This window comes from Oncorhynchus tshawytscha, linkage group LG23 (assembly GCF_018296145.1).
Source record: "Oncorhynchus tshawytscha isolate Ot180627B linkage group LG23, Otsh_v2.0, whole genome shotgun sequence".
Taxonomy (NCBI): domain Eukaryota; kingdom Metazoa; phylum Chordata; class Actinopteri; order Salmoniformes; family Salmonidae; genus Oncorhynchus; species Oncorhynchus tshawytscha.
In genome coordinates, this window is record NC_056451.1 from 19568208 (window position 1) to 19596107 (window position 27900).

A 27900-nucleotide genomic window follows, 5' to 3' on the forward strand; every position below is an offset into this window, starting at 1 on the left:
ATTTGAAAACAATAATGCAGTTTTTCATTGGATTGTGCCGTTGTAGGCTAGTCTGGGCAGGATACTTGCATTGTCCCTAAAATATCAACAGGGGAGCTTTTGAGTTGTGTGTCGTCACACTATTATTTTAAGCACATTGATTTCTCACTGCTACACAGACGATAAACAACTTTGCATTTCTCTCACCAGGGGATTTTAGCTCCACGGATAAATTATTAGACTGTATCAGTGACTGAAATACTTGGATGGCTCACAACTCCCTCCAGCTAAATCAAGACAAGACTGAGGTACCTATTGTTGGAGACAAAGCACAGAGAGAGAATCTAGGTGAATCTAGTTGCACATTTACGGGCAACACAGATAAAACACCAGGTAAAAAACCTAGCTGTTATTTTAGATTCTAAACTAAATTTCAAATCACTCATTAGGAATGTGAAGAAAAGTTTTTTTTAGTTAAAGAAAAAAAAAGTGTGTCAGTTTCTCTCTCAGGCTGATACAGAGAGACTCATCCATGCTTTTATTACGAGCAGACTAGACTATTGTATGTTCTCCTGTATGATCTACCCAAGAAAGCCATTGGTCAACTGCAAAACATACAGAATGCTGCTGCACGGGTACTGACCAAGACCAGATGGAGAGCACACATTAGACCGGTTTTAAGGTCTCTGCACTGGCTGCCTGTGAGTTACAGAATACATTTTAAGATTATACCATTGGTTTTTAAATAAATCCAAGATCGTGCATCCCATACATGTCAGACATGCTTTTAAGTTATATACCCTGTAGGTTCCTCAGGTCTTCCGGCACTGGCCTTTTAACTATCCTAGGACCAAGCCTAGGACAAATAGGCATGGACAGGCAGCCTTTAGTTATGTCCTCAGCCTCTGGAACAACCTGCCAGAGAACGTGACAGGGTTTGAAACTGTGGAAAACCAGTAGGAGGGTTTGTGCACAGGCTAGAATGGAAGGCAGCCAGTGCGCGGGAGAGAAAATATCTGTAGAGTTCAAAAAGTATTCACACTCAAAACCATGAAAAGGAATAACCCAAGGAGGCCGAGATGCAAACATAGTATAATTAATTTAATCCACCCTCAAAAATATACAAAAAGTGAAAGTGCTAATGAAAATAAAAAAGGAACAGAGCATATGTGTCGGCCTCATGCCTTCATCAGTGCCGTGCAAACAAATTAAGAAGACACGTACTTAAGGCACCTGCTGTGTGTAACAGGCATAACAGGTGCAAGCAGATCGTTAATTAGAGACGGGCGAATAGGGAGTCAATTAATATTAACAATGAATATAGAGAAGAATATAAAAAATGGACAATTCATATGTCACATATGATTGGAAAGAGAACAGTCTGGCCTACATACCAATATCTGAAGCAATATAAATTAAATACTTGTGTAGGGCCGAAACTGTGGACATATTTAAAACAGATCTTAAAACATCTTTTGAGCTTTGCTTTTCCTCAGGCGTTTTCCCCTGTAAAGCACATTGCATGTCTGAAATGTGCTGTATGAATAAAGCTGGATTTGTTTTGATTTGATGCACCTGGCCTCAGGCTATCAGTAGGTTTCCCTGCTAGAGAGGTTATCAGGACTGAATCCTAATGAGTGCTCTGGGTATAAGTGATACTCTGGTACTGCGTGCATGCGTAGCCCTGGTGTGTGATATCACATAGTGAGAGTTCAAAAGATGACCCTGTGTTCTAAAGATGACCCTGTGTTCTAAAGATGACCCTGTGGTTTCCATGGTGCTGCCATGAACACCAGCCATTTTTTGTCTCCCCAGCATTCACTGGTAATTAATTACTCAGCTGAATTAATTAATGGTTATAATGTACTCACACTGACAAAAAAAAGATTGACATTTCTTGGAAAGACATGTAGCCTTTGCCTGCTTCTACTATTAGAGGAAAAAATAAATAGTGATTTTTTATTCCGAGGTTATTGAGAGAGAGAACTGGTCATTAGTCGCCATATCAGAATGTTGTAGCCACTCAATTAGCTTCCAAAATTACTGAAACTTCACAACCAGAATTTCTGAAAAACCTGGGAACAGAGACCTAGTTGGGGTTAATTGTTTCCTGATGAATTGTTATAAAAAGTCAAAAACAATCAAAAACCTACCTGGGGTTCATGACCAGCCTGCGGAAGAAGTACGTCCAGGTGATATAGTCCATAGCATCCTGTTTAGAGGTGATGGTCCCTGCAGCGATCTCAGCATTCAGATGGTCTGACAGGACACCCAGGAGACTGAGGAAGAGGTGGTAGTGAAGGAGAGATGACTTTCCCCCCTTACAATGTTAAATGCACAGAGACCAAGTAAAAAGCTGTAGCAATGGCCTTCACTATGTAGGGTCACCACAAAGCCAAGGGATAGCCTCTCACCTGGACTCAACAGGGAAGGGTTCATAGAGGAACTTCTTGTAGAAGTCTTTCTTGATGTCGTGGACCAGGATCACAGCTTTGCCCTGGTCGTCATACTGAGGGCGGCCTGCACGGCCCATCATCTGCAGCACGTCTGGAGAGACCACAACACACCTACAGTAACCATAGTCCAAATGGAACAACTACAGGCCTAGGAGAGCTGAACCACTTTCTACAGAACAAATACAGGAGAGATAAACCACACCTACAGAACAACTACAACCTACTGTAACTACAGGAGAGATAAACCACACCTACAGAACAACTACAACCTACTTTAACTACAGGAGAGATAAACCACACCTACAGAACTACAACCTACTGTAACTACAGGAGAGATAAACCACACCTACAGGCTAATGTTACTAAATGAGAGATAAACCACACCTACAGAACAACTACAACCTAATGTAACTACAGGAGAGATAAACCACACCTACAACCAAATGTAACTACATGAGAGATAAGCCACACCTACAGAACTACAACCTACTGTAACTACAGGAGAGACAAACCACACCTACAACCAAATGTAACTACATGAGAGACAAACCACACCTACAGAACTACAACCTACTGTAACTACAGGAGAGACAAACCACACCTACAACCAAATGTAACTACATGAGAGATAAACCACACCTACAGAACTACAACCTACTGTAACTACAGGAGAGACAAACCACACCTACACATTCAGATGAAAACACATGGATGTACTGGACTTTCTAACTCACTACCAAACAGGGAGTATTTGACATGACAGGAAAATATAAGTAGACTTAATTCAATACAGAAACAGTGATGGAAACAACTGGCCTGTACCTGTGATGGGGTAGTCCACGTAGCGTCTGGTCTTCCCATCGTAGTACTCAGTACCTTTGACAATGACCAGATGGGCAGGGAAGTTGACTCCCCAGGCCAGAGTACTGGTGGCTATCAGTATCTGGAGACAGAGAGAGATTAGTGTCATACCTGTCATGGATTTAACAAAGTAAAGCAGAAACACATTCAGTGTCGTATCTGCAACATTGTTGTATATACCTGCAGCTATTCAATATGTATATACCTGCAGCTATTCAATATGTATATACCTGCACCTATTCAATATGTATATACCTGCAGCTATTCAATATGTATATACCTGCACCTATTCAATATGTATATACCTGCCCCTATTCAATACGTATATACCTGCCCCTATTCAATACGTATATACCTGCACCTATTCAATACGTATATACCTGCCCCTATTCAATACGTATATACCTGCACCTATTCAATATGTATATACCTGCCCCTATTCAATACGTATATACCTGCACCTATTCAATATTCAATACGTATATACCTGCCCCTATTCAATACGTATATACCTACCTGCCCCAATATTCAATACGTATATACCTGCACCTATTCAATACGTATATACCTGCCCCTATTCAATACGTATATACCTGCACCTATTCAATACGTATATACCTGCCCTGCTATTCAATACGTATATACCTGCACCTATTCAATATGTATATACCTGCAGCTATTCAATATGTATATACCTGCACCTGCCCCTATTCAATATGTATATACCTGCCTGCCCCTATTCAATACGTATATACCTGCCCCTATTCAATACGTATATACCTGCACCTATTCAATACGTATATACCTGCAGCTATTCAATACGTATATACCTGCCCCTATTCAATACGTATATACCTGCCCCTATTCAATACGTATATACCTGCCCCTATTCAATATATACCTGCGTATTCATACCTGCCCCTATTCAATACGTATATACCTGCCCCTATTCAATACGTATATACCTGCCCCTATTCAATACGTATATACCTGCACCTATTCAATACGTATATACCTGCACCTATTCAATACGTATATACCTGCCCCTATTCAATACGTATATACCTGCACCTATTCAATACGTATATACCTGCAGCTATTCAATACGTATATACCTGCCCCTATTCAATACGTATATACCTGCCCCTATTCAATACGTATATACCTGCCCCTATTCAATACGTATATACCTGCCCCTATTCAATACGTATATACCTGCACCTATTCAATACGTATATACCTGCCGCCATTCAAAACGTATATACCTGCACGTATTCAATATGTATATACCTGCCCCTATTCAATACGTATATACCTGCACCTATTCAATACGTATATACCTGCACCTATTCAATACGTATATACCTGCACCTATTCAATACGTATATACCTGCCCCTATTCAATACATATATACCTGCACCTATTCAATATGTATATACCTGCCCCTATTCAATACGTTTTTACCTGCACCTATTCAATACGTATATACCTGAACCTGTCAGGGTCCCACCTGAACCTGTCAGGGTCCCACCTGAACCTGTCAGGGTCCCACCTGAACCTGTCAGGGTCCCACCTGGACCTTTTAGGGTCCCACCTGGACCTTTTAGGGTCCCACCTGAACCTGTCAGGGTCCCACCTGAACCTGTCAGGGTCCCACCTGGACCTGTCAGGGTCCCACCTAAACCTGTCAGGGTCCCACCTGGACCTGTCAGGGTCCCACCTGGACCTGTCAGGGTCCCACCTGGACCTGTCAGGGTCCCACCTGGACCTATCAGGGTCCCACCTGGACCTATCAGGGTCCCACCTAGACCTTTTAGGGTCCCACCTGGATCTTGCAGTTGACAAACAGTTCCTCCACAGTCTTCCTGTCTCGCTCGTGTAGTCCAGCGTGGTGCATGCCGATGCCAAACGCCAACGTCAGCTTCAGGTTGGACTCCCTCACCATGGCGATGATGTCTGTCATCTGGGTAACATTAACCAATCACAGCATGAGACCTCACCTCATCAATCTACGACAGCACGAGACCTTATCTCGTCGACCAATAGAGACACAGTAAACAGTGTAGGACTAAGGAGGCACATCCATGACGAAGAAGACATTGTTGGACATGAGCAGCGTTCACACTGCAACGATAACAAAAAACTGGCTGGCATTTTTGCAAAAGTTATTTAAAAAAAAAATCACATAAGTATTCACCTGCAGGGCTACGGAAGGAGTGGAGAAAAGGGAGGTGGAGGAAAAACTGAAAACAACATGTGGGACAGAGCAAGCAAAACATTTACAGGGGGAGTTACAGGGAAGACGAGAGGTACATGTTCACAGAGGAAGGAAGGCGGGAGAGGGGCTAACTGCAGCAGAGGAAGTAATAGAGAGAACGTAAGGCTAACTCAGGCAGAGAGGGCAGGACTCCCACTGAGACTAAGGCAGCTAGCGCCAGCCGCCTGTCACTCAAACCACAGGGACTCCAGCAGCTACACAGCCAGTACAGAAACACAGCAGGGAGCAGCATATATCACTGGAACAAGCACACTGCAGGGCCAGTTCAACACACCCAGGGCTAAAAATACACATACAGTAAATGCCAGGTCAGGTTCTCACACACACACACACACACACACACACACACACACACACACACACACACACACACACACACACACACACACACACACACACACACACACACACACAGAGAGGATGAAATGTATCCTATGAATTAGATTTTTCTGCTGCATATACAGTATTTAGGAATAGTTTGTGTCTGTGTATATATTTTACAAGGTGGGGTGTGAAGTCAGTCAGAACTCTATATTTCGCTCAGACCACAGGCTTGGTGTGAAAGGCGAGCAGCCCCATAAAACATGTTAATATCCATCTCTTACAACGCCAAGCCTACTGTGACTTCATAAGGCCCAATATGAGGGATTATATACCAGACACACATCCAACACTGCTCTGCTCAGCTCTCTGTATCCCGGGCTTCTGGCAGGCCTGAGCAAATACATTGTTTTACTGGTTTTTAATGTGTGTGTGTGTCTGAGTGAGAGAGAGAGAGATAGATCGGAGAGAGAGCATTAGCTAGTGTGCGTATGTATTGTAAGAAATTCTCCTTGTTTATGGGCCCCTATATATCAGACACACATGTTAAGGTAATTACTGCCCATCTTCTATCAGAGCACATTTTCTCATCTTGAAATAATCCTGAAGTATGCAGAGAAAATAATGGGATATGACACAGGCGTTTCCTGTAGAAGTTGGTTTGAGTTCCCTCTGTAATTACACTAAAACCAGTGCTTAGAGAGAGAGAATATCAGGAGGAAGGAGACGATGAGAAAGGAGAGAGCAACAAGCAGCAGAGGATGAGGAATAGGAAGACTGGAGGAATAGAAGAACAGTCAGAGAGAGAGAGAAATACTGTAGATGTACACACCTCTGACTACAGGGTTAGTTCCACTAGGAGGTAACAAGTATAAGCCTGGTCACCTGAGTCTCGTCCTGGTGCAGCCACTGTTTAGGGTCGTCCTCGGTGGCCAGGAAGGCTATCAGGTCTAGAGCCGTCAGACGAGTCTGTCGCCGCGATGACACAAAGATCAGAACAGGCTTGGCTGGAGAGTGACTGCGAATCGCTGGAGAGAGAGAAGGGGAGAGAGAGAGAGAGAGAGAGAGATATAGAGAGGGGGGATGCACAGTGTAGTTGCATACTTAGTGTGTGTTTCTGTGTGTGGTATATTGTACCTTGGAACACAGGCTTGTTCATGCTGGCCATGCGGGGGCAGTAGTGCTGTCCTGGGAAGCCTTGGATGTGAACCTCCAATGGGACGGGACGCACAGAGGGACGGAAGTTAAACAAACCCACCTGTAAGAGAGGTGAGGCAAAGAGACAGAGAGAGTTAGACAGGGGATGAAAGAGAACCATATGGACATAGAACCATAGAAAGAGAATGAATGTCTTCTCTCAGTCAGTGAGAGAGAGAGACAGAGTGGATGAAAGAGAACTAGATCGAGACAGAGATAGATAGATAAAGTGAGTCCAGCTGGCAGCGAGGCCCATCTGGGTGTCTGAAGGTTTGTCATTGTCCTTGTCCGGGGGAGAGGGACAGGGAACTGAGCACTTTTTGTCTGTTGTGCTCATAAGCTCGCTGGGTAGGGCAGCATTGCATTGTAGCGTGTGGAGTGGCCAGGCAGGGCAGGCGCGTGTGTACACATATCTAAAGGCCTGGATAATGGATTGGGCATCTAAACCCAGCCAACATCCCCAGTCCCTCCCGTCCTCAGTCTAAACAGCCAGATTTATAACCAGACAATCTGTCTGCCAGGGACACTGCAACAGTAACACAACGTTTAGACAACCAATACCGTCACAGAGAAGACTGGAATGGTAGGATACAGTTGGAATTTCAGCATTACAAATGACGTTATGGTAACACTTTATAACTTTCAGAAATAAGCAGTTGTAAAAGCTTATGTATGCTTTACAAATATTATATAAAATGTTTTCCAGCAGATATTATTTTCTTTTTGAGATAAATTGTATAAGTGAATGTAAAGACTGTCTGTCTACATGTGGTTTTCATGTGTGACTGGGGTCATGCAGGCATACAGGAGTTCCCATGTCTCTCTGCGGTGGACAGGGAGGTTATTAAATACCCTTCTGATATGATTACTGCTATTATTATTATTATTGTTATTATTAAAGGACTGTCAAGTCATCTGTCCGCATTAGTACCGTGATTTCTGTTGATTACCAGAGCAACTCCAGCATGGCTCCAGAGAAACAGAACTCCAAACCATTCCTGTGCTGTGGTCAAAACTATTACACGGATTCCCTGCCAAAAACAGCAGTATTATTCTACATTTATCAAATATGAAAAGGGGACACTAAAAAACACTGGCTAACACAAATGTGGTTACTGGTTGGCTTCAGAAGAGCAATGTCAATTACAAAACCTCCAACTGATGACATGAACTCTTTGCTTAGCGCCCAAATAGGTCCACAGACGATGCAATCTCAACCACACTGCACACTGCCCTAACCCATCTGGACAAGAGGAATACCTATGTGAGAATGCTGTTCATCGACTACAGCTCGGCATTCAACACCATAGTACCCTCCAAGCTCGTCATCAAGCTCGAGACCCTGGGTCTCGACCCCGCCCTGTGCAACTGGGTACTGGACTTCCTGACGGTCCGCCCCCAGGTGGTGAGGGTAGGCAACAACATCTCCTCCCCGCTGATCCTCAACACTGGGGCCCCACAAGGGTGCGTTCTGAGCCCTCTCCTGTACTCCCTGTTCACCCACGACTGCGTGGCCACGCACGCCTCCAACTCAATCATCATGTTTGCAGACGACACAACAGTGGTAGGCTTGATTACCAACAACGACGAGACGGCCTACAGGGAGGAGGTGAGGGCCCTCGGAGTGTGGTGTCAGGAAAATAACCTCAGACTCAACGTCAACAAAACTAATGAGATGATTGTGGACTTCAGGAAACAGCAGAGGGAACACCCCCCTATCCACATCGATGGAACAGTAGTGGAGAGGGTAGCAAGTTTTAAGTTCCTCGGCGTACACATCACAGACAAACTGAATTGGTCCACTCACACAGACAGCATCGTGAAGAAGGCGCAGCAGCGCCTCTTCAACCTCAGGAGGCTGAAGAAATTCGGCTTGTCACCAAAAGCACTCACAAACTTCTACAGATGCACAATCGAGAGCATCCTGGCGGGCTGTATCACCGCCTGGTACGGCAACTGCTCCGCCCACAACCGTAAGGCGCTCCAGAGGGTAGTGAGGTCTGCACAACGCATCACCGGGGGCAAACTACCTGCCCTCCAGGACACCTACACCACCCGATGTTACAGGAAGGCCATAAAGATCATCAAGGACATCAACCACCCGAGTCACTGCCTGTTCACCCCGCTGTCATCCAGAAGGCGAGGTCAGTACAGGTGCATCAAAGCTGGGACTGAGAGACTGAAAAACAGCTTCTATCTCAAGGCCATCAGACTGTTAAACAGCCACCACTAACATTGAGTGGCTGCTGCCAACACACTGACACTGACTCAACTCCAGCCACTTTAATAATGGGAATTGATGGGAAGTGATGTAAATATATCATTAGCCACTTTAAACAATGCTACCTTATATAATGTTACTTACCCTACATTATTCATCTCATATGCATACGTATATACTGTACTCTATTTCATCGACTGCATCCTTATGTAATACATGTATCACTAGCCACTAACTATGCCACTTTGTTTACATACTCGTCTCATATGTATATACTGTACTCAATACCATCTACTGTATCTTGCCTATGCTGCTCTGTACCATCACTCATTCATATATCCTTATGTACATATTCTTTATCCCCTTACACTGTGTATAAGACAGTAGTTTTGGAATTGTTAGTTAGATTACTTGTTGGTTATTACTGCATTGTCGGAACTAGAAGCACAAGCATTTCGCTACACTCGCATTAACATCTGCTAACCATGTGTATGTGACAAATAAAATTTGATTTGATTTGATTTGAACACAGGACAGGAGGTCAAAAGGTGAAAGGATGAGCAGGTTTTAACTACAGGAGATGTCTTGTCTATGTGAAACTGAGACTAACGTGATGGTGTGATCAGGGTAGAACACTGTTGTAATGCCTGATTCAGATAAGAAACTGATCCTAAATCTGAGCCTAAGTGCAACTCCTACCAGGAGTGGCGTTTCACAATACCTGTAGTGTCTAGTATGTGGATGCTATGGAGAGCTCACCTGTCCAATCCCTAGCCAGTCGGCGAGGTCTCGTGCGTTGGCCAGGGCCGTGGACAGGCCCACCACGCGGACAGTTTTGTTGGTGTGGGAGGAGATGAAGTTGGTCCTGGACACTATGACCTCCAGCACAGGACCTCTGTCCTCCCCTGGGATACAGACACAGTGGTATGGTCCAGTGTGAGAAAGTTGGACAAAGCAGTAGAGTAGTATTATTATTAACTCTTTTGAATTCTATCAGAATTTTCTTTGTATGATGGTAAAAGTTCAGGCTCTATACAAAGTTTTGATTCTATGGGGTTTGTGAGGCAAGAACCAGACCCATAGATATTAAAGATCTCTCTTTATGCTTCTGGGTAGAACTAGGCTGTGGTACCTAGCAGGTGGATCTCGTCGATGATGAGGATGGCTACTTTCTGGACGTAGCTGCGGTTCTGCCAGGAGCGACTCACGCCGTCCCACTTCTCCGGGGTGGTCACGATCAGGTCGGCCGCGGCGATGGCCCGCATGTCTGGAGTCACATCACCTGTCAGCTCCACAACCCTAGGGACGAGGAGAGAGGGAAGGGAAGGAGGGAGAGAGGGGAGAGAGCGAGACAGAGACAATAGATGGATGGATAGATACCACGGCTGATGGTCATTGACAGATGTGAATGCAACTGAAATGCACATGGTTATAACCAAGTCTCTCTCACTTCTTCCCCAGTTTTTCCTCTATCCTGATCTTCCAGTCCTCAATCCTCTCCCTGACCAGAGCTTTCAGGGGGGCAATGTACACCACCTAAGAACACACACAGAGCAAGGATATCAACAGAGAGAAATGTATAGCGATATTGAAAGAGAAAAAGAGAGAGATGGGGGGGCAGACAGACCTTGGAGGTAGGGTACTGGTTGAAGACTCGGAACATGGCCAACTCGGCAGCGATGGTTTTACCGGAGCCCGTTGGCGCCCCCAGCAGGACGTTGGTGTCGGTGTGGTAGAGCGTGTGGAAGATCTGTGTCTGGATGGGATTGAAGTGGGTGAACTTGTACAGACTCTCATACTCCAGGTTCCCCAGGGCGGTGATGGGCAACGGCTGCAGGTCCAGCAGCTCTGAGAATCCACAGGGCAACATTGAGACAACGTATGGGTACATTTGTCAAGGAAAAAAGACAAAGAAAGGTGTATGTGTGAAGTATGTTGTTTCATCTGTACACCTCTGAGGGTTGGTCTGTCTGTGTTTGTGAGTCTGTTGTACAGTACCAGTATGTGGGGGATGTCTTTCAGGCAGGATGAGGTGTTGGAAGTTGATAATGCAGACAGCCTCTGAGCCCAGCCAGCGGTCTGACACAGCTCTGATGTAGTACTGGGAGGGCATGGGCTCAAAGATAGGGATGGTAAATACCACCTGTTGGGGCTCCCCACTCACCACCTGGAAAACACACACACGATGTAAGTATGACTCAACCATATCCACTGATACAGGGTCAGATTTATTCCATAACCATAATGGTTAAGGTTAGGATCAGGGGTCAGGTAATCTGATCCTAGATCTGTAGTTAGGGGCAACTTCTGCCTCAAGTGAACACAGGAGAACAAGTGGCTCTCAGACACATTCTAGAAACTAATGGTACCCAGAAACCCACTTGTTTCTTCTGTAGGAGCAGGTACTCTGAATGGTAGATGTGATCGTTGATGGGGTCCTCCACCCACAGCCACCAGGGCTCTCCCACTGAACCATGACACTAAGAGAGGAGAGAGGCAGAGGAGAGAGGCAGAGGAGAGGCAGAGGAGAGGCAGAGGAGAGGCAGAGGAGAGGCAGAGGAGACAGAAGCATGAAGAATTGGTGGCATTAGAAGATCAGAGCACTCCCAGGTTGTTTAACCAGATAGTAGCAATTCAAAACAAAGCAATGTAATGTAATTGTTAGTAGGTGCATGTGTAACCCTTCAGTCATGGGTTTTGGGGTGACTCCAAACAGAAACTTCAGCCCTCTCCTCTCCTCTCTCCCCAGCAGGAGAAGGAGGTGCACTGTACTGTGTATCTCTCTACATTTCTCTGCTCTGAGTTGACCCCCTGTAGAACACTCTGTGTTGGAAACAACTGCTGGCTGGCCAACAGACACAGGTCCAGGAGACTGCTTTATGACACATGGAGAGAGGAGACAGTCCAGTTCCCACAGACAAACAAACACACTAAAACAACAGCTATAATGTCATCTTCTGGCCTGGTCCCTAGCCCTCTTGTGTAAATGTCTAAAGATATCAGGGAAACTACTCTTGATTAGGGCTAGGAGTTATTCCCAAACATGTGACCTGAACCAGGAACAATTCTGGGTCCTACTCAAAACACTAAAGGGAGTGGGGAACCACGTATTAATATTAGAAAACGACATCCAACTCCTGTCTGTTTCCCAATTAGAATGAGTCATTATCCTGGAGTCCGTGGCTTGGGTTCGAGTTGGGAGAAGGAGATCTCATGTGCCTCTACATGTGTCGTGGCTAGCTTGCATGTGTATATATGCAGCAGGGATCACTGGCTAAGCTGGGGGTGTTCCATAACAACTCTCCCATGAGCAGAGCATGCATCGCTAATCACACAAACATTCATCTTCATACACCGCCTGGCTACAACGGGCCTCCTATTCCACCCTGACTCCCTCACAAACTACAGGAGTCATCTGCCTCAATGATGTACTCCAATCACCATAGAGATCCTATAGCCTAATTCGCAATTCAATGATGTACTGTATATTCCCTCCATTGGACATGGCTCTACTTACGGACAGCAGACTTGGGTTCAAATGGCATTTGAAATCTTTCAGATACTTAGCTGTGTTTGATTGATCTTGCCTGGCGCAATAGAACCAATAGAATAGTCCCAAAAGTGGAAAACACCATCCATCTGACACACCAGGCAGGCTCAAGCAAATGTAGTACAAAATCCGCAGGATAATACAGTGAGGGGAAAAAAGTATTTGATCCCCTGCTGATTTTGTACGTTTGCCCACTGACAAAGAAATGATCAGTCTATCATTTTAATGGCAGGTTTATTTGAACAGTGAGAGACTGTTAGAAATTGTTAGAAATTGATTTGCATTTTAATGAGGGAAATAAGTATTTGACCCACTCTCAATCAGAAAGATTTCTGGCTACCAGGTGTCTTTTATACAGGTAATGAGCTGAGATTAGGAGCACACTTTTAAAGGGAGTGCTCCTAATCTCAGCTTGTTACCTGTATAAAAGACACCTGTCCACAGAAGCAATCAATCAATCAGAACTCTCCACCATGGCCAAGACCAAAGAGCTCTCCAAGGATGTCAGGGACAAGATTGTAGACCTACACAAGGCTGGAATGGGTTACAAGACCATCGCCAAGCAGCTTGGTGAGAAGGTGACAACAGTTGGTGCGATTATTCGCAAATGGAAGAAACAAAAAAACTGTCAATCTCCCTCGGCCTGGGGCTCCATGCAAGATCTCACCTCGTAGAGTTGCAATAATCATGAGAAAGGTGAGGAATCAGCCCAGAACTACACGGGAGGATCTTGTCAGTGATCTCAAGGCAGCTGGGACCATAGTCACCAAGAAAACAATTGGTAACACACAACGCCGTGAAGGACTAAAATCCTGCAGCGCCCGCAAGGTCCCCCTGTCCAAGAAAGCACATATACATGCCCGTCTGAAGTTTCCCAATGAACATCTGAATGATTCAGAGGACAACTCGGTGAAAGTGTTGTGGTTAGATGAGACCAAAATGGAGCTCTTTGGCATCAACTCAACTCGCCGTCTTTGGAGGAGGAGGAATGCTGCCTATGACCCCAAGAACACCATCCCCACCGTCAAACATGGAGGTGGAAACATTATGCTTTGGGGGTGTTTTTCTGCTAAGGGGACAGGACAACTTCACCGCATCAAAGGGATGATGGACAGGGCCATGTACCATCAAATCTCCGTCCCTCAGCCAGGGCATTGAAAATGGGTCGTATTCCAGCATGACAATGACCCAAAACACACGGCCAAGGCAACAAAGGAGTGGCTCAAGAATAAGCACATTAAGGTTCTGGAGTGGCCTAGCCAGTCTCCAGACCTTAATCCCATCGAAAATCTTTGGAGGGAGCTGAAGGTTCGAGTTGCCAAACGTCAGCCTCGAAACCTAAATGACTTGGAGAAGATCTGCAAAGAGGAGTGGGACAAAATCCCTCCTGAGATGTGTGCAAACCTGGTGGCCAACTACAAGAAACGTCTGACCTCTGTGATTGCCAACAAGGGTTTTGCCACCAAGTACTAAGTCATGTTTTGCAGAGGGGTCAAATACTTATTTCCCTCATTAAAATGCAAATCAATTTATAACATTTTTGACATGTGTTTTTTTGCATTTTTTTGTTGTTATTCTGTCTCTCAATGTTCAAATAAACCTACCATTAAAATGATAGATCATTTCTTTGTCAGTGGGCAAATGTACAAAATCAGCAGGGGATCAAATATTGTTTTCCCTCACTGTATTACAAGAAGGTGATGCATCTAAACACTGATCTAGAATCAGCCATCTTCCATTTAAATAAACCTTCATTTGAACCATTCAAAGAAAAGAAGAGCCCTTCAACCAGTACTTGGGATGTGGACTAACACTTCAGGAGGTGGGAATCTGATGCTGCGGGGTTGTTTCAGCAGCTGGCTGCTCCTCTTAGAACAGAGGTGAGATTCCCACTTTTCACTCATTACTCCATCCCCCCCACTGGCTGGAGAGGAGCAGGGCCACTGGGGGAGAGGACAGCTCCATACTGACAGACCACTGACACTTCACACTAACTAACACATTTCTACTGTTAGCAGCATTTTGACATACTTAAAGAGTGCTCTGATAATGTCTACTGTTTGTGTACTGTGTGTACTGTGTGTGTGTGAGTGAGGGAGAGAGAGAGAGAAAGAGAGACATCGAGGTCATCCTAGGTGAGGTCGACCTGGTTACCTGGTCGTGCCACTGGAAGTCGGGGGTGATCTGGAGGCGGACCCTGAGCACGGTGCGTGTGATTGGTTGGATGGTGGCCTCCATCAGTATGGAAGGGATCTGGTGGACACACTGCTTCACCTTCAACCCAATGTTCACGTGGTGAAGCATGTGACCTGGGACACACAGAGGGGAGTGGTGCTACTACAACACGCTGCATGCACACACACACACACGTTCACACGCACACAGCTCTACAGAACACAATAGAATTCATGTCTAATTTGGTAGTACACCACACTTGGCCCAGTATGGTCTCACCTATCTCGTCCTTCTGCATATCTTTCAGTTTGTCCACAGTGAGTTTCTTCTCCTCCAGACGGGCCAGCACGTTGTGAGGCAGGATGGAGAACTGTCTCAGGGGATGAGCGAAGCCCCACAGACGCTTGTCTATCACTTTACACAGGTTGAGCAGGCGGTAGGTCATGGCAGGCCAGCGCTTCCTCAGAGCAATCTCAAACAGAGCCCTGACGATACGAGCTGCGTTCTACACAGGGACGAAATACACACACAGTTACAATTTGAGTGGCATTCTATAGTAGAAAAACAAGGACAGACCGATTGGAATCACAATTGGAATAGTGTATAACAGCAGGTGTAAAAAGACAGACAGGCTACAGCCAGACTTAGAGCAGTGTTCTACAATGGGTACAGCAGGACAGAGAGTCATGCCGAGACTGAAATAATCAATCAAGATGTAGGACGATTAATCATGTCTGATCAAGAGCCGCGGGACTGGAATGATCAGGCTCTGTTCTGAAACATGGGTCAGGCCTAGCTGTGCGCTGATGGATTGCTCATGTCTGTCCTGACAGATGGGTCAGGTGGTTGGCGCTGCTCGCTGATAAACTGATCAGATCTGACGTGACTGGGCTCTGATTTATTTGGGCAGGTGTTAATGACATGATGGATTGGTAGAGTCTGGCCGTGCTGGGATTGATTTGCTGGGCCTGGCTCTGTTGTGATGGATAAGTCGTGGCGAGGCTGCTATCTGTGATAGATTGGTCAAGTCTGCTTGTGTCCGGAACATGTGGATGAGTGGGAGGATGGACAGAGACAGGCAGGCAGACATAGACACAGGCATATAGATCGACAGAGACACAGAAACACCAGCTGGGCCAGATGTTGGTCTGCTGCTGGTTAAAAGGCCACTAGGGCAACCGCACTCCTACATCAAACCCTCTGGAGAGAAAACCCTACACTCACACCCTTACTGAGCCTACCCTTACACCCTTACTGAGCCTACCCTCACACCCTTACTGAGCCTACACTCACACGCTTACTGAGCCTACACTCACACACTTACTGAGCCTACACTCACACGCTTACTGAGCCTACACTCACACGCTTACTGAGCCTACACTCACACCCTTACTGAGCCTACCCTCACACCCTTACTGAGCCTACCCTCACACCCTTACTGAGCCTACACTCATACTCCAGATAACAACCAACAGCCAAAACACATCAGGCCTCACAGTCCGAGTCACAGCACCAACATAGTCAATCTCAATAATCTCCCTGGTTGGAACTAACTTCATGATTAAGCTGCCATCCTTCTCCAGCTCTTCTGTGTCCGTGTGTCTTTAAGAGCATGCAGTAAACACAGTTCAACTGTGGTCTCAGGTCTCTCAGCGCTCATGTACAATAATCTACTCTCTCAGGAGAACTCCTGGTGTCCTGCGGTCAAGTGCACAGGCCTGCAGAACAGCTCTATCTATCATCCAGTTGCTAAAGCCATTGAGGAGTGTGTGTGTATGCATGAGGGACAGGGAGTTAGCCTCTGTCAGTGTGTGTGTGTGAGAGCGAGAGATGGTGATTCTGCCAGTGGTTGTGAGTGTGCCCACCTATATGTATGTATGCAACTTCATCTCTGTGCTTATGTGTGTGTGTCTTTGTTGATGTGTAGTGGCAGTATCATACGGCAGCAGGACCTATCAGTCCTCAGTCTGGATTAACCATCAGATCCCCTCTATTCCACTATGGCTGCCTGCCTCCCGGCCACAGCCATCAAACCGGCTGCACATCTGAAATCGGGCAAAATAGGAGCAAAGAGGGAATTTGATGTGAACAATTCCAAATATTCAGCCACATGGAATCAGTTACCGTGGAAAACCATGGATAGATGGGTTCAGCAGAGGATGGGAAGAGGGGATGGGATGTGGGATGGGGGCTCCAAATGCAAAAAAGATTCCAGGCTATCAGTCACTGTGAAATATGCACCAGCCAAACATATTACTTTCCATCAGATATATCAAAGCATTTGATTTTCATAAAGAGCATAATGCAGAGATGCCGGCATGGCAGATTAACTGTGACAGTTCATGAAAGCCTCATAATCCCTCTGAAACAATGGAGATGCTGGTACAAACAGGAAACCCGTTTATGGATGTGTATGATATGATTCGTTAAGACACTCTTTCTAAACCCCCATCAGTACACCAGTATGATTGAAACATTCTGCTTTAGGACGCGGACTGCATGTGCTGCTGACTGAGGGAAATGGAAGTCTAGGCAGGGGCTGCATGTGTTGGGGTAAGGGAGTCTGTACCCCTGTGTCCCCCTGGCAGGGGACACTGGGGTACAGCTGGACCCCTCAGAGGGGCTAGGCTGGCTCAGTTTGGGGTAGAAGCAGAGTATGTACACATGTTGAAGTTTCTTCAGGTATGGTTCAGTTGTATGCGTGTGTGTGTGTATGTATGTGAGAAACAAATGGAGAAAGAGCATATTTAGTATTTAGTCAGCTACCAATTGTGCAAGTTCTCCCACTTAAAAAGAGGAGAGAGGCTTGTAATTTTCATCATAGGTACACTTCAACTATGACAGACAAAATGAGAAAAAAATACAGAAAATCACATTGTAGGATTTTTAATTAATTTATTTGCAAATTATGGTGGAAAATAAGTATTTGGTCACCTACAAACCAGCCAAGATTTCTGGCTCTCACAGACCTGTAACTTCTTCTTTAAGAGGCTCCTCTGTCCTCCACTCGTTACCTGTATTAATGGCACCTGTTAGAACTTGTTATCAGTATAAAAGACACCTGTCCACAACCTCAAACAGTCACACTCCAAACTCCACTATGGCCAAGACCAAAGAGCTGTCAAAGGACACCAGAAACAAAATTGTAGATCTGCACCAGGCTGGGAAGACTGAATCTGCAATAGGTAAGCAGCTTGGTTTGAAGAAATCAACTGTGGGAGCAATTATTAGGAAATGGAAGACATACAAGACCACTGATAATCTCCCTCGATCTGGGGCTCCACGCAAGATCTCACCCCGTGGGGTCAAAATGATCACAAGAACGGTGAGCAAAAATCCCAGAACCACACGGGTGGACCTAGTGAATGACCTGCAGAGAGCTGGGACCAAAGTAACAAAGCCTACCATCAGTAACACACTACGCCGCCAGGGACTCAAATCCTGCAGTGCCAGACGTGTCCCCCTGCTTAAGCCAGTACATGTCCAGGCCCGTCTGAAGTTTGCTAGAGAGCATTTGGATGATCCAGAAGAAGATTGGGAGAATGTCATATGGTCAGATGAAACCAAAATATAACTTTTTGGTAAAAACTCAACTCGTCGTGTTTGGAAGACAAAGAATGCTGAGTTGCATCCAAAGAACACCATACCTACTGTGAAGCATGGGGGTGGAAACATCATGCTTTGGGGCTGTTTTTCTGCAAAGGGACCAGGAGATTTTGAGTGAAAACCTCCTTCCATCAGCAAGGGCATTGAAGATGAAACGTGGCTGGGTCTTTCAGCATGACAATGATCCCAAACACACCGCCCGGGCAACGAAGGAGTGGCTTCGTAAGAAGCATTTCAAGGTCCTGGAGTGGCCTAGCCAGTCTCCAGATCTCAACCCCATAGAAAATCTTTGGAGGGAGTTGAGAGTCCGTGTTGCCCAGCAACAGCACCAAAACATTACTGCTCTAGAGGGGATCCGCATGGAGGAATGGGCCAAAATACCAGCAACATTGTGTGAAAACCTTGTGAAGACTTACAGAAAACGTTTGACCTCTGTCATTGCCAACAAAGGGTATATAACAAAGTATTGAGATAAACTTTTGTTATTGACCAAATACTTATTTTCCACCATAATTTGCAAATAAATTCATAAAAAATCCTACAATGGGATTTTCTGATTTTTCTCATTTTGTCTGTCATAGTTGAAGTGTACCTATGATGAAAATGACAGGCCTCTCATCGTTAAGTGGGAGAACTTGCACAATTGATGGCTGACTAAATACTTTTTTGCCCCACTGTATGTGTGTAGTGTGTGTGTGTGTGGTGCTGTGCCTGTAACCCACCTGTGCTACGTAGGACAGGTCTGAGATGAGGGAGAAGCTGTCCACCTCTCCCCGGCCGATGTAGGTCTGCAGTAGGATGTTGATCTTGCCGTATCCGTTCTCCACTCCGCCTGCAGCAGGCAGCTCACAGTAGTTACACAGCATCTGTTCTAGTTCCTCCATCTCCTCATCACGCACCTTGAAAAACACACACACACACACACAGTCAGGAGTCTTTCCACCTGGGTACTCAAACTATTTCAAGACCTTGCTATACTGTTTAGCAGGTGTCCTGCAGCAGTCTATAATGTGTGATGAGTGACCTCTGTGTGACCTGTGACCTCTCACCTTGACCTGTTCAAACTCCTCGGCCTTGGAGACGATGCTGAGGATGTCAGCCTCTGTCTTCTGGGAGTTGAAAAGCTCGTTGAATGTCTGCATGGAGGAGGAGGTGGACAAACACAAACATGACATAAGGAACAGCCATTATCTAGTTGTATATTGCATGTTACTGTACCATCATTCATGATGAGTTTATTTGTAGATATTACCATGCCATATTACACCTACACAGAAGGGTATATATCCCTGGTTACAATAATATAATACATTGGAGTAAACCAAGCACGAGGAACACCTTTCTGATATTGAGTTGCAGCCTTAATTTGTCGGGCATGGACTCCACAAGATGATGAAAGCTTTCCACAGGGATGCTGGCCCATGTTAATTGAAATGCATTCCAGGTGACTACCTTATGAAGCTGGTTGATAGAATGCCAAGAGTTTGCAAACCTGTCATCAAGGCAAAGACTTGCTACTTTGAAGAATCTAAAATATATTTTGCTTTGTTGAACACTTTTTTGGTTACTACATGATTCCATGTGTTATTTCATAGTTTTGATGTCTTCACTATTATTCTACAATGTAGAAAACAGGAAAAACCCTTGAATCAATAGCTGTGTTCAAACCTTTGACTGGTACTGTATGTCATGGAAATAGCAGGTGTTCTTAATGTTTTGTACACTCAGTGTACAATATAACATAGTACATATAACGTAATATCATGTTATGGAACTCTGGTGTACCTCCATGGTGTTGTATTTGATGTAGAAGTGACTGGCGGTTCTGCCCAGGTCAGTGGAGGCGAAGTATCCTGTCCTCTCCTCGAAGCGGATCATCCTGGCCTTGTCCAGCTTCCTGGCTGCCATCACCACCAGTTCCTTACGATACAGCTCCAGACCTGGGTCCATCTAACACAGAGACAGAACAGTTTAACCCTACCATCACCACCAGTTCCTTACGATACAGCTCCAGACCTGGGTCCATCTAACACAGAGACAGAACAGTTTAACCCTGCCATCACCACCAGTTCCTTACGATACAGCTCCAGACCTGGGTCCATCTAACACAGAGACAGAACAGTTTAACCCTACCATCACCACCAGTTCCTTACATACAGCTCCAGACCTGGGTCCATCTAACACAGAGAAAGAACAGTTTAACCCTGCCATCACCACCAGTTCCTTACGATACAGCTCCAGACCTGGGTCCATCTAACACAGAGAAAGAACAGTTTAACCCTGCCATCACCACCAGTTCCTTACGATACAGCTCCAGACCTGGGTCCATCTAACACAGAGAGCTAGATAATAAGAGAGTGTACAGTCGAGTGTGTACACGTGTGTGTGTGTGTGTGTGTATGTACATGCATGCGTGTGTACCTGGTAGGCCTTGTGGTTGATCCCGTAGGCCAGAGGGTTGGCTCTCATGCGGATGTACAGGTAGGTGTAACTCAGCCACCTCACTGCTTCCTCCACGTTAGTCACAGTCCCTAGTGATACCTGCAGAGAGAGGGAGAAAAAAAAAAGAGAGAGATCAATAACATCACATTCACCTTCAGTCATTTCAGCCACCTAGCAGCACCTGGTGGAGATTCCACACTCAGCATTGATTCCTTCTCAAAAAGTCCTCATTGAATCCTTGAGGTGTGTGCCATCTAGTGGTGACTTATTGTACTGTGTTTATTTTGTGAAAAGGGCATTGGATGGAGATGAGAAGAGAACATGATTGAAGGGGGCCAGTTAGGCATCTGCTGTCAAACACAGATCGCTGTGAAATATCTTTACACTAAAGAAAAATATTGTTAACTTTCATTTGGTCTACCAGCTTCAAACAGCTGCAAAAACAATATATTTTGTTATTGAAAATGCGATTTAGATGGTACAATTATTCCCTACACTATTTAGTGCTTGTTTTCTCACAAACTGAAATTTGAGCGAAGTTTAACATTTTAGCAACCAGGAAATGACAGCGCGATCTCCACTAGATAAAACAGCCACAAAGTCATTACAGCTTTCCCAGTTTGACAACCGATGCCCCTTCGGCGGGAGAAATCAATAGGCCAATATCACATCCAATCACAACACTGGTGGGTAAGTAATACTGTGAAACACAAACATTTTCCACTATTAGCGCCATATATACTATGGGCATTTTCTGAAATTACCTTGATAAATAAAATGTAAAAAGTACATTTGTAACATTTTGGACAATGCTTATAGCCTATGCATTGTCCATATTATCAGGTATGCTATTAGCAATAAGCACGATCACCTGTAGCCCAACTGATACAGCATCGTGGCTAGAAATAAATAGGCTGAAGCATGGGGTTGCCTATCTGCATTTACCCTATTGGGCTGATCATTCATAATGATGAATTTTATGTCCCCTAAAAAGTACATATAAACACATCCTACCTGTTAGTGTTTCACCCCAATTTACCCTAACCGGGGTAACACCCACCTGTCTGTACTTCTCACAGAAACCCCTTTCCCTGATTGCTACTACTATTGAACAACTAAAAGTGAAATCTGTCTCATGACAATTTTTAAAACCACTCCCTCCAAAATATTTTGAGTTAGGGTGGCGTTTCAACCCAAGTTACCCTATAATTTCCCTGTGTTACACTTAGCCCGCTCTCCTCTATCGTGAGAATGACTGCTGAGCTGGTGCAGTTTGCACATATTTAGGAGTTGAGAAATAAAGTAGGAATGGAGAGCTGGGATCCCCCTATTTTTAACAAAGGCCATTACAACTGCTGTTTTTCCCACGAATGCACTAAGAATTGTTGAGCATTGACTACTAATCAGAATGTATGTTCCCCTCCCTATGGCTCTCGCAACTTCAATGTGCCTTGAGAGGAATATTTACCTTGGATAGAACTATTTTACTATAAGGTAAGGTTTGTTTTTGTTTTTTTTATTCATTACTCACATTGTTTGCAGAGTAAAAGTACATTTGGACTGTTCTAGCATCTTCAAAGTGCAACTAGGCAGAAATATTTGTTGACGTTTCATTTTTAATTTTTTTGGCGTAGCGGCAATGATTTTGCCATGGTGCAGCGCCACAGCTAAATGACTGCAGTGGAAACACTGGTATGATTGTTAAAAGGTAGAGGTCCTGAAGATGTGTGATTGTGGATAAGACCTTCCCAGCTATATTATTGACGGTGGCGTGTGTGTCCCTACCTCAGCGTTGAGGTTGTCAGCCATGGTCTCTAGGAACTGGCTCTCTATGGGGTTCTGCTGGGTGAGCAGGGTGAGGTAGTGGCTCAGCTTGTCATGTGCCGTGATGATGGTGCCCTCGCCATACTTGTCAAACTGAGGCCGCCCGGCACGCCCGAAGATCTGCATCACATCCAGGATGCCCAGGTCCACCAGGGTACCACGCTTAGCATCGTAGATTTGGGTGCCCTGTTGTTACCACGGGAACAAGAGAGGCCGGATATGAGTGGCTTTGGAGAGATAATACAGTCCTTATGGGCAAACGTCTGCGTGTTTTAGTACAGACACCAACACGGACTTACCGTCTTCTAAGAGTGGAGGGCACATGATACAGACTTACAAGTTCATACCTTAATCTAGGGTGGCACATTTTGGGGAAAATTCAGAGGTGGAAACTTTCTGTGGGAATATATAGGAATTAACGGGAATATATGTGAATTAACAGAAATATATGCAAATTAATATTATTACCAATTAAATGTAGATGTTTTTTGCATTGGATATATTTACCATATCATATGGAGACAAACATAAACCTTTTACCTTATCATAAGTAGACAGAATTGCAAATGATTAAATCTTTCCAATAATTTTTTTTTTTTTTTAAATAGTTACGAATTGAACTTTAATTAAATGAGTTGATTCTTCACATGGGATGATTTCACTTAACAACAAAAGGGATTATTGAATGATCCCCATTGATCTATCACGTCCCAAAAACGTTTTCAACGTAAAATGATAACCAAAGCTTTAGTTTCTAGACTGTCTTCCTCTCAGGCTTCGATGTCTTCTCCCTGGACATCCTCAAAGTCCACCTCTTGAACATCAGACTCTGAGACCTCATCTTCACTGTCACTTTCCAACCTTGTTGAGGATGGCTCATTGTCAGGTTCAAAAAGCCTCAAATTTGGCAACCAATTTTTTAACCTTTGTATTGGTCAGCCTGTTGCGTGCTTTGGTGTGTGTGTTCCCAAACAAGGACCAGTTGCGCTCTGAGGCGGCTGATGTTGGTGGGATTTGGAGGATGATGGAGGCAACAGGGGGAAAAGCCTCAGATCATCCACAAAGTCCCTTCCACCAGATGGCTGATGAGATATGTTGGCACGACTGTCACACTGCATCTCAATCCCAAAGCCCTTGCTTGGAAGTGTACTTCGCCAGACTGCTAAGAACCGTGCCCTCATCCAGGCCAAGGTGGCGAGGACACGGTAGTGATGACACCATAGGCCTTCTTGATTTCTGCACCAGACAGGATGCTCTTGCCAGCATACTTGGGGTCCAACATGTACACTGCGGTGTATATGGGCTTCAGGCAGAAGTCTTCATGCTTTTTGATGTATTTCAGAACTACAGTTTCCTCTGCTTGGAGCAACAGTGAAGTGGGTAAGGCAGTAGGGATTTCTTCTCTTACATCTGCAGAGTCTGAACATCAGACAGGATGGCATTGTCTCCCTCAATCCATGAAATGGCTACTGCTATAGGTTTCAGGAGATTCAGGCTGCTTACCACTCTCTCCCAAAATACATGATCCAGGAGGATCCTCTTGATGGGTCTGTCCATATCGGCAGACTGAGGTGGCCATTTCTTGGAAAGACTCCTTTCCCTCCAGGAGACTGTCAAACATGATGACAACACCACCCCAACGGGTGTTCTTGGGCAGTTTCAATGTGGTGCTCTTATTCTTCCCGCTTTACTTGGTGAGGTAGATTGCTGCTATAACTTGATGACACCACATCGATGATATGAAACGCAGGACAAGCTAGATGAACTAGTAATATCATCAACCTGGTGTAGTGATTATAATCACTAGTGATTATGTTAAGATTGATTGTTTTTATAAGATAAGTTTAATGCTAGCTAGCACCTTACCTTGGCTCCTTGCTGCACTCACGTAACAGGTAGTCTGCCTGCCACGCAGTCTCCTCGTGGAGTGCAATGTAATCGGCCATAATCAGTGTCCAAAAATGCCGATAACCATTTGTTATGAAATCTTGAAATCGGCCCTAATTAATCAGTTGAACTAATGCACATGTGATGGAAGAATGCACTGTGCATGCAGAGGGTTGCAATTCCATTGAATTGGGGATCGTTTAACAAAATATGCCACAAGACCTAGAATTGCCTTGTGTGTATGTATCCCACAAAAAAAGGTTCATTATGATAAGCTAACTTCTTTGATGAATTTAAGCAAAATTGCCCAAATTCCCGGGCTTGACTTCCCATGGAACATTTCAGACCCTTTGCAACCCTACTTCTAATCAGACCGAAAAACTCCGTCACACATACAAACTAACAAACTACCACAAGCACACGCACTCAATGAAAGTAAGCATTTTGTTGGATTAGTGTATACCATTTGTATCCTGTTCATGCAACTAACAAAACCTGAAACGCACGCGCACGCACAAACCGACCTTGATGATGACAGCGTGTGCAGGCAGGTTGACTCCCCAGGCCAGTGTGGCAGTACAGCACAGAACCTTGAGGTAACCCCTGGAGAACATGCTCTCCATCAGGCTACGGTCAGCACGCAGCATCCCAGCGTGGTGGATCCCAAAACCATCTGGGAACATCTCCTTCATCTGCTTGTTCCTGGAACGCTGGATCTGGGTGACAGAAGGAAAGAGAGGGAACAGTCAGAGGTGGGAGGGAAGGAGAGAGAGAACACAATCAGGAGGTAAGGAGAGAGAGGGAACAGTCAGAGGTGGGAGGGAAGGAGAGAGAGAACACAATCAGGAGGGAAGGAGAGAGAGAAAACAATCAGGAGGGAAGGAGAGAGAGAAAACAATCAGGAGGGAAGGAGAGAGAGAAAACAATCAGAGAAGGAGAGAGAAACACAATCAGGAGGGAAGGAGAGAGAGAACACACAATCAGGAGGGAAGGAGAGAGAGAACACAATCAGGAGGGAAGGAGAGAGAGAAAACAATCAGGAGGGAAGGAGAGAGAGGGAACAGTCAGAGGTGGGGGAGGGAAGGAACACAATCAGGAGAGAGAACACAATCAGGAGTGAAGGAGAGAGAGGGAACAGTCAGAGGTGGGGGAGGGAAGGAGCACTGGAGGGAAGGAGAAGAACAGAGGGAGGGAGGAAAGAGAACCAATCAGCACAGCCTGGGTATGTAGAAGAGAGGGAGAAGGATGGAGAGAACCAATCAGCACAGCCTGGGTATGTAGAAAAGAGGGAGAAGGATGGAGAGAACCAATCAGCACAGCCTGGGTATGTAGAAGAGAGGGAGAAAGATGGAGAGAACCAATCAGCACAGCCTGGGTATGTAGAAAAGAGGGAGAAGGATGGAGAGAACCAATCAGCACAGCCTGGGTATGTAGAAGAGAGGGAGAAGGATGGAGAGAACCAATCAGCACAGCCTGGGTATGTAGAAGAGAGGGAGAAGGATGGAGAGAACCAATCAGCACAGCCTGGGTATGTAGAAGAGAGGGAGAAGGATGGAGAGAACCAATCAGCACAGCCTGGGTATGTAGAAGAGAGGGAGAAGGATGGAGAGAACCAATCAGCACAGCCTGGGTATGTAGAAGAGAGGGAGAACGATGGAGAGAACCAATCAGCACAGCCTGGGTATGTAGAAGAGAGGGAGAAGGATGGAGAGAACCAATCAGCACAGCCTGGGTATGTAGAAGAGAGGGAGAAGGATGGAGAGAACCAATCAGCACAGCCTGGGTATGTAGAAGAGAGGGAGAAGGATGGAGAGGGAGTATTGCTTTAACAAGTACTTTGGCATCGCTGATGACCTCCAAGCTTTATGTCTGTGTCCTTACTCAGACCTAACTCCCCACTGCAGCTGCTAGAGGGCACCATCAAGGTGTCCAGACTACTACCCAATAATCACACATCTGTAGAGTCGTTCAGACAGATCTATAAAACAGCTGTTGTATTGATCCTGCTGGGCCAGTATCAGTCAGTGTCCTTTAGTACCTGATAAAACACTGCAACCCTAAGTTGAGGTTTTATTTCAGTTTTAATAGCGGCTTCACTGTTAGTTTAAGGATCAGTAATTTAACTGAAGGCAACTACATTTTTTTTTTTTTACCCTTGTTTCAAGTATAGACATATGCAGCACGCACGCGCACACACACACACACACACACACACACACACACACACACACACACACACACACACACACACACACACACACACACACACACACACACACACACACACACACACACACACACACACAGCTGATTGAGATGTGTGTGTGTGTTGACAGGCAGAGAGGTGAGGTGGTGACCTGGCCAGGCAGTAATAATGGTCTGCTCATCAGACAGCTTTATCTCTCACTGGACAACTAAATGGAGGTCAGAGAGAGAGCACAGAGGAAAAAGCCCATTATAGCTAGCATCTGTCTGAGTCTGTGTGTGTGTGTGTGTGTGTGTGTGTGTGTGTGTGTGTGTGTGAGGGAGAGAAAGTGTTTCTGTGTGTACAGTACATGGGCCAAATTGCACATTGACTCCCACTCTAATTTAAATACCAACTGTGTTTCCTGAACACCTGATTTACTTAAAAGGCACATCTCAATAGGTGGTCCAGATAGTCATGATAAGTGGGGGGGTTGGCCTTTCTTCTTTTGTTCTCTAGTGCCCCTCTATTGTTCCTCAAGCAAGGGGGAGGCCGATGACATCACAGATTCCCATTAAACTCCTTGAATGCCCTACTCCTTGGACTTTGCAGTTGTGCCTAAAAAACACATTTGTGCTCAAAACATGTGTACACTTAGGATATCGCTTTTCAACAGTAAAAGTTCAAAAATGGCTGAAGGACGTCTTTAACAAGTGGCTCTTCACAAACGAGGCTTTTCTTCAAACTATTATTTACAGACAATGAATACACTGCTTATCTGAACGAGTTCTCCATTCATGCTCCTCAACCACCTTACCTACTATACCCTCACAACAGTGTGTGTCTAAGAAAGTATCCCTGTGGAGAATGTCTTTCAATAAACATGTATGCTAATGTAGTATAGGGGTTATTACACT

At 45.2% G+C, this 27900-nt stretch overlaps 1 protein-coding gene across 2 annotated transcripts in view; it reads right to left on the reverse strand.

Moving 5' to 3' along the window:
* The window catches only part of ascc3 (activating signal cointegrator 1 complex subunit 3), a 146285-nt gene that overhangs the window by 21938 nt on the left and 96447 nt on the right, over nt 1–27900 (reverse strand). For both annotated transcript variants that reach the window (XM_024385525.2, XM_024385526.2), the window contains exons 16-35: nt 25323–25514; nt 22873–23097; nt 21067–21186; nt 20431–20595; nt 19695–19781; nt 19368–19544; nt 15319–15544; nt 15019–15173; nt 11696–11794; nt 11313–11481; nt 10942–11162; nt 10765–10850; nt 10447–10613; nt 10074–10219; nt 7034–7154; nt 6782–6924; nt 5123–5260; nt 3258–3378; nt 2394–2526; nt 2133–2258 (exon numbers count right to left, since the gene is read on the reverse strand). In XM_024385525.2, the coding sequence (XP_024241293.1) occupies nt 2133–2258; nt 2394–2526; nt 3258–3378; nt 5123–5260; nt 6782–6924; nt 7034–7154; nt 10074–10219; nt 10447–10613; nt 10765–10850; nt 10942–11162; nt 11313–11481; nt 11696–11794; nt 15019–15173; nt 15319–15544; nt 19368–19544; nt 19695–19781; nt 20431–20595; nt 21067–21186; nt 22873–23097; nt 25323–25514 (3017 nt within the window). The remainder of the gene's footprint in view (nt 1–2132; nt 2259–2393; nt 2527–3257; nt 3379–5122; nt 5261–6781; nt 6925–7033; nt 7155–10073; nt 10220–10446; nt 10614–10764; nt 10851–10941; nt 11163–11312; nt 11482–11695; nt 11795–15018; nt 15174–15318; nt 15545–19367; nt 19545–19694; nt 19782–20430; nt 20596–21066; nt 21187–22872; nt 23098–25322; nt 25515–27900) is intronic.